At 45.7% G+C, this 18,117-nt stretch overlaps 1 protein-coding gene across 5 annotated transcripts in view; it reads right to left on the reverse strand.

Moving 5' to 3' along the window:
• Window positions 1-18,117, reverse strand: part of ARHGEF40 (Rho guanine nucleotide exchange factor 40) — a 181,579-nt gene that overhangs the window by 103,341 nt on the left and 60,121 nt on the right. For all 5 annotated transcript variants that reach the window (XR_010171337.1, XM_063913439.1, XM_063913437.1 and 2 more), the window contains exon 9: window positions 11,198-11,284. Coding sequence is in view for 4 of the 5 variants with exons in the window: in XM_063913439.1 (XP_063769509.1) it covers window positions 11,198-11,284 (87 nt within the window). In the remaining variant the exon portion in view is untranslated. The remainder of the gene's footprint in view (window positions 1-11,197; window positions 11,285-18,117) is intronic.

The following is an 18,117-nucleotide window of genomic DNA, read 5'->3' on the forward strand; positions in this document are numbered from 1 at the left end:
CGAACGTGACGCTTGAGCGTCTCGACTACGGCTAAGCGATTGTTACGCAACGTGCGTACCCTTACGGTACTCCATACGTAAATAGCGTACAGTGTTCTTAGACCTCATAAAGGGTATTATATAAGATAAATATTTAGCTTTATCAATTGGCTGCTCGTCCAGTCCTTCACATATCTCTGCTAGGTAATTTCAGCAGACATTATCCATCAGCAAAGGGCGGGAGATCATATTCTTCGCAATGCTGACGGGATAAGCGTCTGCTTCGCTTAGTAAAGGGTGCTGAAGGAATCCGGGAACCGGAGGTAAGAACAACACACTAGTGTCTTTTAAAACTGTTTATTTCTGTTTTGTATACACACGCATATATCTGCATTCCTTTTTCGTGTATATTCATATCACTCTCCTGTTTGCCATTGTATAATTGATAAACGTGCTAAGAGAGATTTGTCGCTATTTAAATAGTTAAAGTGTAAAAGTTATACACTAAGGGGTAATTTGTAAAATACACACACAGCTTTACCTGAGATACAAGAAAGACCTGTGTGGGGCTTGGTAGATGATTACAGTTAAAAGAATCATCTACATTAATAAACGTGCTAATTGTATTTTGTGGCCAGCGTACACGTGTCTCTAACAAAAGGCTGAGACTCGCGAACACAACCCAAAGGCCGACGCACGCAGCGTATATTACGCAACGGAGCGTCTGGGTACGCCCACCAAAACTCAAATCGCACAATAGCATTGTTTTAGTGGGGGCGGTATAGCATAGCCACGTGATAATAGCACAAATTGATTTCAGTTTTTCCAAAACTTAGTTTAAATACCTTACTTTACTGTAATGCCTCTGGGGACAGCTATCAGACTACGGGAAATGATTTTTCTGATCAGAAAACTATAAGAATGATAGTGGGTTGAAAACGGTATGAGTGTATTGAATCCCGCTTTGTGAACTGAGTGATCTGGGTGATCTTTGGTGGAACGTGATGAGCACGGTCTGAGTGAAAACGTGCAACAGAGTGTGATAAAGTTTTCGTTGTATTACGCTCTGGCTGTTTTGGAGCACAGTAGGGAGACTCCAATGATCCTACCATTTATGGGCAACAAGTGTTTATAAGTGGTACGATTGGACCGCACGGTTGTAGGTGTGACCAATAACGCAACGTGATACGAGGTAAATTGCCCTCATACGTGTTGTGGGAAGCACATGCAAGCGTGATTTGTGTAAAGAAAAAGGAAGGGAATTTTCACTGGTCACAGGAAAATCTCTAGAGATAGGGCCTGCAACGGTTACACGTGTCTGCTAGAAGGCGGACCGGAGATACCGGAGCAGAAGAAGCTGGTGGAAGAGCTTGGAAAACTCCCACCGTAGACTGTGTTTGGTGCATTTTAGGAAGTTTTTCTGTGTAAGGTCCACAATGGAAGCCAAGTGCACAACACAGGGACGTTCAGCAGTCAGGGTTCAGACTGCAGAGGCTTGCAGACCCCGAGGGTCTGCTCGGTTAGTAATGTGGAGGAGGTATGGTCCCCACACTGAGACCTTTTGTGATGAATGGACACGAATGACTGCGGGGGATAAGGCACCATTTCCCGGGATAGGTAGTTTTGACTTAGAGGTATTGCATAATTTAAGGCAAAGGATCTGTCTCATAAAATCCTGGAAACAACGAGTTAAACATGATGATTGTTTGCAGATATGGCTACAGGAAAGTGACATGCAAAGAAATGTAACTTACATACCTAACTTTCATCTTGAGAGGAGAGACATGGCAATGGAGAGGATTATGGTTGCGGAGAAAGGCACAATGGGGTGCGATAAAAGTGCACTTAGTAACTATATTAAGAATGAATGTAACAAACGTAATAAGGTTTATAAAAATGAAAGTGTTAAATGGACAACTATTAACCCATGCAAGTCGCACCCCTTGTTAAACTTTCCTCAGGAACACCAACAAGAAAGTGAGCCCAGCACAATGTCGGAGCCTTTTCCAGCAGCCATCACACAAGACATCCAGGTGGACGCGACCAAATCGGTAAAGACTGTAATCAAACCCCCTAACGGAGGGTCAGGTGAGGTCGTGTCCACAGGTACGTATGGTATTATACATCACGCACAAACAAATGTACCTCATATCGTGGAATCAATTCAGAATGACGTTACTGGACTTAATCCTGTCAGGGTAATTGCAGTACCAAATGGGAAAACTGACTCTTCAGGAGTCACTCCTGTCAGGAACATCGCCATGTACTGCCCCTTTTCCCGAACAGAATTAAGAACAATTCTGTCTGAATTTCCTGATCCCAGGAAAGACTTAGTTGCTTGTCAAAAATACATTAGAGTGCTAGGAAACACTGCAGAGCCAAATAACAAAGATTGGAGGACAGTTTTGAGGGCATGTTTACCCCCCGATGTTGATTCATTGAAATTTATCGCTGATTGTAAGCTAGATGAGGAAGTACCACTAACAGACAAGTATAACCAAGATAATGTAAAAAGAATCAATCTACAGTTGAAAGAATATTTTCCTGCAGTAGTAAAGTGGAATAAAATCTTTACAATAAAACAAAAAGAAGGTGAATCCGCATCAGAGTATTTTCACCGGGCTCTGCAGGATATGGCTAGGTACACTGGTATAGATGACATTGAAACTAACGTACACCACAGAGAGGTAGCTGTGTCTGTATTAATGGACAGCTTAAAAGACACACTAAAAATTAGGGTACAAACCTCTATACCTCATTGGAGAGGTATCTCGGTGGCTGCATTAAGAGAGTCCGCTATCGAGCATGACCAAAATATCCAAAGAACCAGGGAAGCACAGGGAGAGCGGTTGATGGTACTGAGCATCCAAGCACTAGAGGAGGCATCAAGTCGACCGGAACCCCAGGCCCCTAGCACATGGAGAAAGCCAAGGATTTGTTATCATTGTAGAAGAGAAGGGCATTATGCCAGCAACTGTAATAACCCACATAAAGTCAGACCCCCTAGACCAAGAAATGAGCAAAATTATAACACACACAATTATAATCAGGGATCTTTTAGGAAGAATTTTGGGCCACACCCATGATATGTAGTCAGGAAAGGTGATCATTAGGACTGATGGTAAGCCTGAGGTAACGGTTAATAAATTGGGAGGTCATTCACTGAAGACACAGGAATGACAAGGTGAAACGTTGTAAATGTATTTGTGAAAAATGTTTTTTTTCTCTCTCTCTCCCCATCTCTGACGATTATTAGTAAGGACTCAAACATTGCATATCCGCTTGGTCTTTGCAGAAGTCTACCAAACCCCAGCATGACCTATCCGCATCAATGTATCCTGGCCAGATACAGACAGTGGAGTAATGCAGGTGCTGGTGGGGAGGGACTGCGCAAGGAAACCATTGGACATGTAGATATGACAGCCTGATGATCTGACAATGTTTAAAAAAAAAAATGTTCGAAAAATGTTTTTTTCTCTTTTCCTATTGCTGGTTATTGTTGATTTATGTAATATATATATGCATATGAATTGTTCTCTCTCTTTTGTTTTTTTATTTTCCTCTCTTCTCACTCATGTTTTCATGGTTTAAAGATGGTATGTCATACATCAGCTAGACAAATGGTAATGCAAGATTTTTGCTCCTTACAGAAAGATCGCTGGTTTGGAAGAAATATTGCATCACCGGAATGTTCGTTTGGAAGACTGAGAGACAGCACCTTTGAGATGACAGCAGAAAAAGAAGAACAACAAGACTAGAGAACTTAATTATCGTAACAAGTTTCTCTCCCCCTCAAACTGTTTTTCTGTACCCCATTACAAATTTCTTCTGTTCTCCTCCTGTAAGATGGACTTGCCACAAGAGACTGTGATATGGATTTTCCTGTTGACCCTGATGTTGACCAGAGCAGTCTGTTTCGGTGAGAGTACCAGTGAGGTCGAGAAAGAAGTTTTGACACCAGAAAGGTTCCAATGACTAAGACGGAGGTGTAAATTTCCAATAGCAACACAAGCACCGAACAAAGGCGAGTACCGGAAACAATCTAACAGCCATGTTATTTGTAAACATTTTTTTTTTGGATTGTTAGCTGAAGAAAACTGTATCTGTAGGCTCTGTGACAACGTAGTTGAGGATGGGTGCATTAAGAAATGCCAATCCAGTTTTAATATCCACATGGACCGGCATCCATTGAGTGACTATCACTCCTTAGTGGGTAGTGTGTGTTAAATAAAACAGATTGTTGGGTATGCTCTCAAGTACCTCAAGGTCATAGCAAATCAGGACTAGTACCATTTCCTTTAACGATAGGGGAGGTACTTGAGCTAAGTGGTGGGAGGCCGGTGGACAGGAGGTTTAATATCTCCAGTCCTCCTAGTTTGAAGCTCCACCAATATCATGGGGATAGATCCCTCATATGTTTTAACATTTCCAATCCCCGAAAGCCGGGAAATTGGGAAGTGTCATGGAGTAACCAAACCATGACCTTTTCATATAGAGCAGATAGAATGCCGACAGATACAGAGCTTATACGCCACATAGCCAGTAGAGGAAAATCTTTCCGATATAGGTATACCCTAGGAAATAGGATTACGAGAGTTGGAGAGGTATCACCAGGATACTGTGCACATATCGTACAAGCTGATACGTGTACTAGACAGATGGGAGAATTAGGGTTAGGAGATTTCACATGGAAGATGTGTAATATGGTTATGTCCTACTCCGTCCCATATGTTCTCCCCGATGATGCATATTTCATATGCGGGAGGAAGGCGTATAAGTGGCTTGCCCCAAACTCTGAAGGATTGTGTTATATTGGAAAAGTATTGCCTGAAGTAATGACTGTATCACATGCCAAAATGAAAGATATACACCGTGTTGCCCAAGCTCCTTATACTCACACCCATTACGAGCACGTAGTTAAACGGCACCTGATAGAAAGAACAGAGCATCCGGCCTCTGACATGATCCATGAATCCACCGGGATTCAGTTTCTAATCGCGTTAGACATCACTCGCACCGCCAGAGGAGTGTTGAATTATAAATACATATCTGCGCTCGCAAATTTGTTAGACAATATCACAGAAATGTATGATGACACGTTTAGGTATACTGGAAGAGAACTTCAAGCTTATAAAACAGAACTGGTTCAGCATAGAATGATTCTCAATTATCTCACGACAGTGACAGGTGGATATTGTGTCACACTGGCAACGCAGTACGGCGTGAAATGTTGCACATATATTACAAATAGTACCGAGAACCCGGTCGAGGTCATAGACCAAAAGATGGACGATATTCTCCAACTGAAGTGGGAATTTCGCAGGAGACACAATCTCACTCTTGCTGCTGTAAGGTAATGAGCTGACTGGTTGGGTGTCATGGTTGAACCCGCGAAATTGGTTCTCTGGTTTAGGAGAATGGGCTCAAGGAGTCATAATGGATGTTGGGAAGTTTCTCCTATGTATCTTAGGTGTTATCATAACGATTGGCTTGATATTTAGATGCGGTCAGGCTTTAATGAAGTGCAAAAGTAGTACAAGGGTAATGAGTCTGAGGAGTGAGGAAACTGTAATTCCAATGGATTTAATTTATGACCCAAATGTAGAAACAATGATGTGATGAAAATGCGATTTCTACGGTCCGTTTCTTTCACCTGTTTTTCCGTTTTCCTCCAAGGTAAAAAGACCCACTTGGACGAGGAGTTTGATGAGCCGATATACAGACAACAGATGGATTAAAGAAGAAGTTTTGACAACCTTATACACAGATTTTTGATGAACTATGCCATAGATCCCCAGTTTCCCTAGAAATTTTAAAATTACGCTAGCCCAACACTTTTGTAAATCTATGGACATTGACAAAGTTTTTGCTCGCACCTTATGGGCAAAAGCACAAAGAAGACTGCAATCAACAGACACCGAACAAGACCTCAACCGACAAATGTACATTAACCTGACATAGAATACCACTGCATTTACCGTAATTATGTCTTTTCTTCAACTCTACAACCTTCAGGTAATTACACACATAGTCGATAGGGAATACAGGCACAGATATCAGCAATCACATATTCCCCCATTCATGTATCATCAACTAAAATGTGCTCCCCATTTTGTTACAACCACAGCCGAAAAGAGCTCGGTAAAGTTTGACAGCCCATCCACAGACCCGTACCACGGGATAAGAAGGAATTCAAATGTATACTTCGCAATACCTCGAAGCTTGATGTACAACACGTACGGCACGATGATACACGACCCCCCCAAACATGGATTCATACACACATGCTTCCGCTATCTCACTAGGTCATACCCTCTTCACACCTTCTCCTCTCTCCTCCCTTACCCAACCATGGAAATGTATTAACCCCTGACATATATTTTTCTCTTTTTGAAATGTTTTAGAAGGTGGCAGTTATTGTTGACTGCCAAAGGGTGGACTGTCAAAGTCAGAAAAATATCTCTATGCACACTACCATTTTTGCACCTCATACAGGTCCGTGCTGCGCATGCGTACACTCTCCCGTGCGTGCGCATACTCGCTGTCGCGTGCACCCGCAGGCGCACGATGTGCGCATTTACGGTAGAGTTTATGTGATCGTAGCGTGCGACTCAATCGTTACATATTTTCACTATATAATGTATTTTGTAGATCATGGTCCCTTTGATAGATTCTGAAAGTTTAGTTAATGTAGCATGTTCCTGGACAGAGAGATCCCTCTTTGTATTGTACGAAGGGTCCAACAGGGGTCATACAGTGATGTTTAGTATCCATCGGAAGAGTATTTAATTAGCAATATTCCGGTGTTGGTTTGGAGCGGATTAATCGCTCGTGCGAATAGTTATGGACATAAGAAGTTTATGTCCATTTACTATTATTTGCACTTACTTATCCATGTGGCGGGAAACCTAGTTTCCCACCCACCTGAGCAGTTGGAAATTGTCACAGCCCACCTGTATGAATCAACCTATGACCTTTTGTTATAATGCGAGGAGGAATTCCTGTGTCCAATGAACAATGAGATTGTAGGGACCATTGAATTGTATTGTGTGTGGGGCATAAATAGACAAGCCGATCACATCCAGCTCACTCTTCAACGGTTCTCATTGCTGATAATCGGGAGCTGGATGTCCAGAGGCGCATGCGATCGTTCCCCTTTGTGCGTAAGTTTTTCTCCGCAATCATATTGATCTTACTGTTATTGTGAGCCATTTCTCTCTCTCTCTCTCTTCTCCTCTTTCTCTCTTATTTTCCCTTAAAACGTAATTGTATTGTATTGTATTTCCCGTGTAGTTATCTGGTTAGTTAGTCTATGTTATATTGTAGTGTATGACTTGTATTGTATTAATTCTTTTGCAAGTATAACATTCATAATATATATATAAGGCGTTGGACCCTAAGCACGGTATCTGTGTATTTCTTATAGTGTTAAGTATTCTCAGAGCGTCGGTGACGCTCGAACAGCTTTTAAGTTAATAAGGTTATACTGTGCTGCATTTACACTCTATCACTACACTAAGGTCTTACTGCATAATACACTGTTTATGGTTTAGATATAAAGGTTTAACATTGTGAGCGTCAGCGCCGCTGGTGATCTCCTCGTGGTCCCGAGCGTCCGCTACGCTATAGCGAATCATTACGTTAGTCGGCAGCCAATAGCGTGCCTGCCTGTGATCTCTTGGCCGTGAGCGAACGTGACGCTTGAGCGTCTCGACTACGGCTAAGCGATTGTTACGCAACGTGCGTACCCTTACGGTACTCCATACGTAAATAGCGTACAGTGTTCTTAGACCTCATAAAGGGTATTATATAAGATAAATATTTAGCTTTATCAGAGGACAGGACCCCACAAAGCCCTTTGGGGAGACAGAGAGAGAGTATGCCAGCACACACCAGAGCGCTATATAACACAGGGATCCCACTATAAATGAGTGTTTTCCCTTATAGCTGCTTTTTATATATCAATATATATATATCTATCCTGCGCCTAAATTTAGTGCCCCCCCTCTCTTTTTTACCCTTCTGTAGTGTTCAGACTGCAGGGGAGAGCCAGGGAGCTTCCTTCCAGCGGAGCTGTGAGGGAAAAATGGTGCCAGTGTGCTGAGGGAGATGGCCCCGCCCCTTTTCCGGCGGACTTCTCCCGCTTTTTCTGGAATACTGGCAGGGGTATTTTTACATCTATATAGCCTCTAGGACTATATATGATGTAGATTTGCCAGCCAAGGTGTCATATATTGCCCTCAGGGCGCCCCCCCCCCAGCGCCCTGCACCCATTAGTGACCGGAGTGTGAGGTGTACATGAGGAGCAATGGTGCACAGCTGCAGTGCTGTGCGCTACCTTGGTGAAGACCGAAGTCTTCTGCCGCCGATTTTCCGGACCTCTTCATGCTTCTGGCTCTGTAAGGGGGACGGCGGCGCGGCTCCGGGAACGAACACCAAGGTCGGGTCCTGCGGTCGATCCCTCTGGAGCTAATGGTGTCCAGTAGCCTAAGAAGCCCAAACTACCACCTGTTAGGTAGGTTCGCTTCTTCTCCCCTTAGTCCCTCGCTGCAGTGAGTCTGTTGCCAGCAGATCTCACTGTAAAATAAAAAACCTAAATATACTTTCTTTCTAGGAGCTCAGGAGAGCCCCTAGTGTGCATCCAGCTCAGCCGGGCACAAGATTCTAACTGAAGTCTGGAGGAGGGTCATAGTGGGAGGAGCCAGTGCACACCAGTTAGACCTAAAGCTTTCTTTATAGTTGTGCCCAGACTCCTGCGGAGCCGCTATTCCCCATGGTCCTTACGGAGTCCCAGCATCCACTTAGGACGTCAGAGAAATACTTTTACTCACACACAAGGCCATTAACCAAACTACACCAACGTACATCACTTCGCTTATCACAAAATATCTCCCAACCCGACCTCTTCGCTCTTCACAAGACCTGCGTCTCTCATCCACACTCATTACTCGCTCCCACTCACGACTGCAGGACTTTCATCGGGCTGCACCCACTCTGTGGAATGCCCTACCACGCACAATAAGACTCTCCTCTAGTCTCCAACCCTTCAAGCGTTCCCTGAAAACTCACCTCTTTAGGCAAGCGTATCAAATTCCAGAACCGCCCAGATAACTTTCATAAACCTTCCTATCAAATTGCATCCACTCTGTACAGTCCACACATATTCTCACATGTCTTCTCATTCTATGCAATAGATAGGCATATGTACACAAGGAAAGGTGCTATGTCCCTATAGATTGTAAGCTTGCGAGCAGGGCCTTCCTACCTCTATGACTGTTATCACCCAGTTTGTTATTGTTATTTCAAATTGTAAAGCGCAACGGAATTTGCTGCGCTATATAAGAAACTGTTAATAAAAATAAATAAAATTGCACGGCAGCGATGCTTTTGTACCTGATGAGTAGCTCCCTGTCAGGGCAGCTCTGCACTGGCAGGCCGCTACTTGCCGCATCCTGGGTTGCAGCGGCTGTGTGTGACATCACGCAGCTGCCGTGGCCTGCCCCCCCCCCCCCTAACGCCCTTGGCACGCCCCCTCCCAGCCCGCGACCGCCTCTGACTGTCAATCAGGCAGAAGCGATCACAGCTCTGAGATGCCGATAGCATCTCACTGGGCTCCCAGGGTGAGCACGCGCAGTGCGGCCGATGCGTGTGCGCACTCCACAAAGTAATTCAGACTGCGATCGCTGCCGCTGCAGGTGTAGTGCAGGTGGGGCAGATATAACATGTGCAGAGAGAGTTAGATTTGGGTGGGTTGTGTTCAAACTGAAATCTAAACTGCAGTGTAAAAATAAAGCAGCCAGTATTTACCCTGCACAGAAACAATATAACCCACCAAAATCTAACTCTCTCTGCAAATGTTATATCTGTCCCCCTTGCAGTGCACATGGTTTTTCCCATTAGAGAAAGATTTTACTTATGCCATCAGGCCTGAATTAGGCCCTCAGTTTGGTGACAGAACAGGAAATTTTTCTGCAGTGTGAAGTTCCTGCAATATAACCTTTAAATTGCAATTTACTTTGCCATTCCCATATAAAAGACCATTAATAAAAAACAAAAACAAACACTGGCCAGCCAATCCTGGACTGGTTTCCATTTTCACAGGGAAAACAAAAGCAAAGGGTTTTATTTATTTTTAGTTACTTTTTTAATTACACAATGCAGTGTATAGAAAATGTTTTGTCTCAGTGGAGCAAAGATGGTAGAGGAAAATTAGAGTTCTGCACAGAACATTTAGGGGTTAATTCAGTTACAGTCTATGCCTGTGATCCCATACGGTAGTCCTGAGACTGGTTATGAGGCTGCAAATAAAAATGCAATATTGTAGCAAATTAAGGGCAATTTAAATTGAATGACATCTTAGGTCAGCTGAAGCATGCAAATATTTTAAGTATGAGATTGAAATAATCCGCTCATCTATATTTCTAACACGAGCCATCCATGCAGTATGCAAGAGTCTACTTCTGGCTTTCTAACCTATTTTCCAATGTACAGTTTTTGGTGTAAATAGCATTCAATTCAACATAGGCCATTGGGGGTCATTCCGAGTTGTTCGCTCGTTATTTTTTTCTCGCAACGGAGCGATTAGTCGCTAATGCGCATGCGCAATGTCCGCAGTGCGACTGCGCCAAGTAAATTTGCTATGCAGTTAGGAATTTTACTCACGGCATTACAAGGTTTTTTCTTCGTTCTGGTGATCGTAATGTGATTGACAGGAAGTGGGTGTTTCTGGGCGGAAACTGGCCGTTTTATGGGAGTGTGTGAAAAAACGCTACCGTTTCTGGGAAAAACGCGGGAGTGGCTGGAGAAACGGAGGAGTGTCTGGGCGAACGCTGGGTGTGTTTGTGACGTCAAACCAGGAACGACAAGCACTGAACTGATCGCACTGGAAGAGTAAGTCTCGAGCTACTCAGAAACTGCACAGAGAAGTCTTTTCGCAATATTGCGAATCTTTCGTTCGCAATTTTGATAAGCTAAGATTCACTCCCAGTAGGCGGCGGCTTAGCGTGTGCAAAGCTGCTAAAAGCAGCTTGTGAGCGAACAACTCGGAATGAGGGCCCTTGAGCAACCACAAGATAATGTGTAAAGCATTCTTTAAATGTAAGCATTTTTACCCTTTGTGTCTGAGGATTGCCACTGTTTACTGTAGTACTGTTTTGTGTCTTCTAGATCATGGAGACTTTGCAAGTCAGAGTCTTTCATGGCTAAATAGGATACTGACCTCAGTGACGTCAGCTTCTACATCTTGAGTCACCTTCTCCAGTGAGTGAAGCACATCAGCGCATAAAGAGTGGAGTCTGCTCAGAGACTGCATGAGGAAAAGAGGACAAAGATAAGAGATGCAGCAATATGGTGATGTTGTTATTAACATTTATTTGTATAGCACCAGTACACTTTATAGTGCTTTACATTTGGGAAAATACAAGACTATTAATACACAAATTTGTTATAGAACATAGCTATGGATAAACGTGCTTAATGGGGTGTTGCCATTCAGTCAGGGGGGCAAGATGGTTTTTGGATCTAGAAAGAGAATGAAAGTTTGTGTGAAATTAGATATAAGAGGACAGGTCATACTCTCCAACTCCCCCTTAATGGCCAGGAGGCTCAAGAAAAGCAGGTGGTACGCCTGGTCGCCCAGTAGAGTGGGTAGATCTCCTGTAGACAGCCACCACCAACCTGCAGCTGCACATTTACTGAGCGAAAGTGGGTGTTCCAGGTGGCCGATACGCTGTGAATCACGTCATCGTGGCCCAGCCCCCACTTTACAATGCTGGTAATCGAGGTATTGTGTGGTGGGAAATGTGTGACAAATGTGTCATCATGCCCACCGATCCCCCTCCTTTACCACGACACGCCCCCCCCCCCCCCCCCCCAGTAGAGCCAGCCTGGCTGCCCCCTTCCAGAGGAGGTAGCCAGGAAGTCAGCAAGTATGGACTAGGTTGAATAAGAGGGTTACTAAGGAATTTCATAAGCTAGCCTAAAAAGTTGAGTTTTCAGGGAGGAATTGAAGGTTGGAGGCAAGGGAAAAGTCTTGTTATACAAAGAATGTAATTCTACGGAGTGGGTGCCGCCACACAAACAGTCCTGTAATCAGAAATGGAAGCATGTAATAAGTGTAGATGAGAGCTGCAGGTCTTGAGCAGAGCAGAGGCATCGAGTTGTGGAATATCCTGATGCATGGGAAGACATGTATGTTTGTGCAGTTTCAGGAATGGTTCTATACTTTAGTAGAAGTGTTTTATAGTTGAACTGGCAACAAATGTAAGGATTGACAGAACAGAGAAGCAGTCAAATGTTTTGCGAGAACAATTAATCGAGCTGCTGCCAGAGATGGATTGGCCATAGGAACGACAGGGAAGAGTCCCAGTGGGCTGATGTGCCCACGGGGCATTTTTTATTTGTTGACATGTAGCTCATCCCAACATGACAGACAGCCTTATTACACTCACACGCTGCATTGTCCACACTCCTTTCATTGCAGGTAACTACACGATCCCTTGCAGTTTGGGTCTGTTTATAAAATACATGCTGCAGTCTAAATATACTATATTGGGTAACTACACCGATAATATTTACATCAGCAGGTGTTATTGTATACTAGGATGAAACTGTATTTCAACTTTCTAAATTGTTGGTAATCTGCTATCTCAGTGTTTATTCTAGTGGAGTTTTATTGCATACTCTATAACTGGGGGTGGGGTGTTATGCCTTGATTGGAATTATTGGACACACATGGATAGTATCTATTATTAAGGAGAGATGCTAGGCTGATCAGCCGGGCTGATCAGGGTTGTATTCAAAGGGTTTTTGTTTAAAGGGTTATTAAATATTCTGGAAAGACTTATCTTGTTAGGTTCCTGGTGCTCAGAACAAGGGAGATGTTGCGTAGTGAGTCCTGAGCACCAGAACGTGACGCTGAAACGAGGTGTGGTGTGGAAATAGCCCCTAGCACCCTACCTCCGTTGTTTCACCCGTGTGGTCCGTTCACGCCTGAGTGACTATGGTTTCTTGGGCCCACGGCAGCCGCGTTTGAAGGGCGGATTAGGTCTGCCCAACTCCGATGCCCCCAGGTCTTAGATTGAGACAAGGCGTGAACCGAGACAGGATAATAACAAGGGGACCTCTAGCTAAAACAAACAGAAGGCTAGGGGCTACTAACAACCCTAAACCTAAATATATGTGCGCCACGCCGCCAAAGAACAACAAAGGAAATGCTGTCCACTCGCCGACACAATACCGTTGTGTACCGGCGGTGACAGCACAAGCAGAACCCTCTGCAAAACACCAGAAACAAATTATAACCAAAGAATACTGCGGCCTGAGCCGACGGACGCGGCAAAGCCGCTACTCACGGAACCGGTACAAATACTGGCAAACGGACAGGAACCCCCAATGTAGCCGACACAGACTCTCAGAACTGGAGGACAGGCAGAATCCCAAACGACAGACCGGTGGACACCAAGAAGCCAGATATTCGACCAGGCACAGACAAAGCCACAGGACTCCTGGACAGGAACGCTTCACGGCAGGACACAGGATCAGACACTGGAATCGACACAGGAACCGACACTCAAAGCAGCTAGACAGACACTGCTAAACAGGAGCTCAGGAACTGGCAGGGACTAGCTCAGAACTCAAGAACTCTGGAACCCAGGAAACCTGGAAATATGGAAATATCACCAGCCTCTGTGAATTGCACTGAGCCAGCATATAACAGAGAGTCTTAATTAATTATGTCATGCAGCTGCCCTGCTGCACAACTGAGAGGTGCAATCAACAGACAGGTGAAGCTGAACACATGGGAACAAGCTGCAATCACACAGACTCACCACTGGCAGCAAACAAGAATCTTCTTAAACCAGAGCAACGGGAAATCCTGGCCTGCAAGACTACTTATAAACATAAAATAGAAATGAACCACTACCTGTGGTTCATAACAGTACCCTCTCTTTAAGGGTGGGCTCCGAACACCCCATGACACCCACGGGGAACAGAAACAGAAGTATAACATAAAATACATAACCAAAAATGCAAAACAGGAATGAGCCACAGCCGTGGCTCATTACATTACCCCCCCCTTGAGGAGGGGTCAAAGGACCTCAAAATTCAGACCTTCCAAAACAAGGGATACAAAAAAAACCTGACACACTGGTCTAACAGAAACAAGCTGTGACAACAGCTTGTAACGGTGCCCCCCCCCTTGACGGTGGCCAGTGGACACAAGACAAGGAAAGAAGAAAAAAAATCTTTTTTTTTTAACAAGGCAAGAGTCAATAATCATTTCTTTTTCTTCTTATTTTTACAAAGTTCTTGAGGTCTGACCAAGGTAATTCCCCAAACAGTGTCTGAACTGATGGTACCTCCCAGCAAGGCTGGGTTCAAATCAGAGATTGGTTTCTTAACCTTGGGAGCTGAACTTTCAGGCAAAATACTACTATTAGAAGAAGAGAGAAAAGCACATCCTGCAGTCAAAACAACGGGCTGAGACTCTTGTGCCGAATTTACAGAATACGGTGAACTCTTAGCAGATAAGACGGGTGACCTGGAGGAACCTGAACCAATTTCTTTGGAACCATATCTCTTAATAACTGCATCACTGAATGCCGGGGGATCCTGAAGAATGGGATCTTCAGCTTTCATTAGGCTGGTTGCCCACTCAAAAGGCTCTCCTCTAAAGGAATATATCAGATAGAGCACAAGGTTCTCTGAAGTGATGCCCAGAAATGGTCTAAACAACAAAATGGTGTAATAGTGTTTGTAAAGCGCCAGAAATTGGACTAAGTCCCCATCAAAGATTATAGATGTTGAGATATCAACAGAGTCAGGATCTGCTTCCTTCCCATCTGACTGACTAGAGTGCTTTGCTAGGACCTGGTCACTATTGACTTTACTCGAGGCTAAGACTTTCTGAACCCCACCTGGGGCAGTGACTTTCTGAACCCCACCCGGGGCAGTGACCCTCGGAACCCCACCTGGGGCAGTGGCCCTCGGAACCCCACCTGGGGTAGTGACTTTCTGAACCCCACCTGGTGTAGTGACTTTCTGAACCCCACCTGGGGCAGTGACTTTCTGAACCCCACCCGGGGCAGTGACTTTCTGAACCCCACCCGGGGCAGTGACTTTCTGAACCCCACCCGGGGCAGTTACTTTCTGAACCCCACCCGGGGCAGTGGCCCCTGGGAACCCCGCTGGGGCAGCGACCTCCGGGAACCCCGCTGGGGCAGTGACCTCCGGGAACCCCGCTGGGGCCAGCACCTCGGATTCTTTTACTGGGACCGGGCCGTCGGCCTCCCTCACTGGGACCGGGCTGTCGGCCTCTCTCTCTGGGACCGGGCCGTCGGCCTCCCTCTCTGGGACCGGGCCGTCGGCCTCCCTCTCTGGGACCGGGCCGTCGGCCTCCCTCTCTGGGACCGGGCCGTCGGCCTCCCTCTCTGGGACCGGGCCGTCGGCCTCCCTCTCTGGGGCCGAGCCGTCGGCCTCCCTCTCTGAGTCGATAATTATCGAAACTTCTCCCGGGACTAAGACTTCCGGGACCTTTGCTGAAGCTATAACCTTCAGAACCTCCACTAACGCTATGCCTCTTGAGTCCTTTCCTGGGGAAGCGACCTCTAGACCCTTCTTTGGGGCTGCGTCTCTCGAGACCCCACTTGGGGATATTACTTCAAAGATCCCTTCTGGGGTTTTGCTTCTCGAGTTCCCTTCTAGAACTATGGTTTTAGACACCTTCTCTGGAGTTGCGCTTTTCAAGTCTCTACCTGGGGTAACAGCTTCTGAGACCCCTTCTGGTATTGACACCTGAGCAATAATATTCGATGTCCCTCTATAACCTAGAGCATCGGGTACCGCTCCAGGACTCTGGGCATCGGGCACCGCTCCAGGACTCTGGGCATCGGGCACCGCTCCAGGACTCTGGGCATCGGGCACCGCTCCAGGACCCTGGGCATCGGGCACCGCTCCAGGACCCTGGGCATCGGGCACCACTCCAGGACCCTGGGCATCGGGCACCACTCCAGGACCCTGGGCATCGGGCACCACTCCAGGGGTTTGCAACTCTGCTTCCACAGGAAAATCAAGAGAGGAGAGAAACATTCTCCTTTGGTTCCTGAATCTATAATGGGGCTCCCTAGCCCAAGGACCCCAATTATAGGACAGAGTGCTTTTTAGTGTGGGTTGTGTGACAAGTACCTCTGCCACAGTAGAGACAGGAGTAGGTCTTGTATCCTGACTCAACTTGGCCAGAGGGCAGGACTTGTCGCCACACTTTGGCTTGCGCAACTCACAGGTCTGCAGATAGTGGCCTAAACCCCCACAATATAGGCATAAATCTAAGTTTCTGCGACGCAGACGCTCCTCTTCTGAGAGCCTGGGCCGCAGAAAACTTTCAAACTTTTTCTCTCTAATTAAACCTGAGGATTCACTTGTCACCATACTGTGAACAAGAGTCTCTTTAGAGAATGAACTCTCAAGAACTTCTGGCAAAATAAGCAAAATTTTGGTCAGAAGGTTCTGCAGTTGCTTTAAGGATTGCTGCAAAGCTTCCAGCCGCTCAGGTTTCAAAGCACTGAAAGCAGAGTTCAGGGCTGAGAGAGACACCTGCAGGGCTTGCATAGTTGCCATAGGAGGATTTTAAACTAGACAAGACAAGACTAGACTAGACAAGACAAGACTGGACTGGATTTTTAAACTAGACAAGACAAGACTGGATTTTTAAACACCGGACTGGATTCTGCACACTGAATTCTAGACAGGACTGGATTCTAAACACCGGACTGGATTCTGCACACTGAGTTCTAGACAGGACTGGATTCTAAACACCGGACTGGATTCTGCAAACTGAATTCTAGACAGGACTGGATTCTAGACAAGACACTGGACTGGGCCAAAAAAGAAAAAGTTTTATTTCTTTTTTGTTGTATGACTGGTGATAATGTTAGGTTCCTGGTGCTCAGATCAAGGGAGATGTTGCGTAGTGAGTCCTGAGCACCAGAACGTGATGCTGAAACGAGGTGTGGTGTGGAAATAGCCCCTAGCACCCTACCTCCGTTGTTTCACCCGTGTGGTCCGTTCACGCCTGAGTGACTATGGTTTCTTGGGCCCACGGCAGCCGCGTTTGAAGGGCGGATTAGGTCTGCCCAACTCCGATGCCCCCAGGTCTTAGATTGAGACAAGGCGTGAACCGAGACAGGATAATAACAAGGGGACCTCTAGCTAAAACAAACAGAAGGCTAGGGGCTACTAACAACCCTAAACCTAAATATATGTGCGGCACGCCGCCAAAGGAAAAGAACAACAAAGGAAATGCTGTCCACTCGCCGACACAATACCGTTGTGTACCGGCGGTGACAGCACAAGCAGAACCCTCTGCAAAACACCAGAAACAAATTATAACCAAAGAATACTGCTGAGCCGACGGACGCGGCAGAGCCGCTACTCACGGAACCGGTACAAATACTGGCAAACGGACAGGAACCCCCAATGTAGCCGACACAGACTCTCAGAACTGGAGGACAGGCAGAATCCCAAACGACAGACCGGTGGACACCAAGAAGCCAGATATTCGACCAGGCACAGACAAAGCCACAGGACTCCTGGACAGGAACGCTTCACGGCAGGACACAGGATCAGACACTGGAATCGACACTGGAATCGACACAGGAACCGACACTCAAAGCAGCTAGACAGACACTGCTAAACAGGAGCTCAGGAACTGGCAGGGACTAGCTCAGAACTCAAGAACTCTGGAACCCAGGAAACCTGGAAATCTGGAAATATCACCAGCCTCTGTGAATTGCACTGAGCCAGCATATAACAGAGAGTCTTAATTAATTATGTCGTGCAGCTGCCCTGCTGCACAACTGAGAGGTGCAATCAACAGACAGGTGAGGCTGAACACATGGGAACAAGCTGCAATCACACAGACTCACCACTGGCAGCAAACAAGAATCTTCTTAAACCAGAGCAACGGGAAATCCTGGCCTGCAAGACTACTTATAAACATAAAATAGGAATGAACCACTACCTGTGGTTCATAACAGTACCCTCTCTTTAAGGGTGGGCTCCGAACATCCCATGACACCCACGGGAAACAGAAACAGAAGTATAACATAAAATACATAACCAAAAATGCAAAACAGGAAT

Source organism: Pseudophryne corroboree, chromosome 1 (assembly GCF_028390025.1).
Source record: "Pseudophryne corroboree isolate aPseCor3 chromosome 1, aPseCor3.hap2, whole genome shotgun sequence".
In the NCBI taxonomy this organism is placed as follows: domain Eukaryota; kingdom Metazoa; phylum Chordata; class Amphibia; order Anura; family Myobatrachidae; genus Pseudophryne; species Pseudophryne corroboree.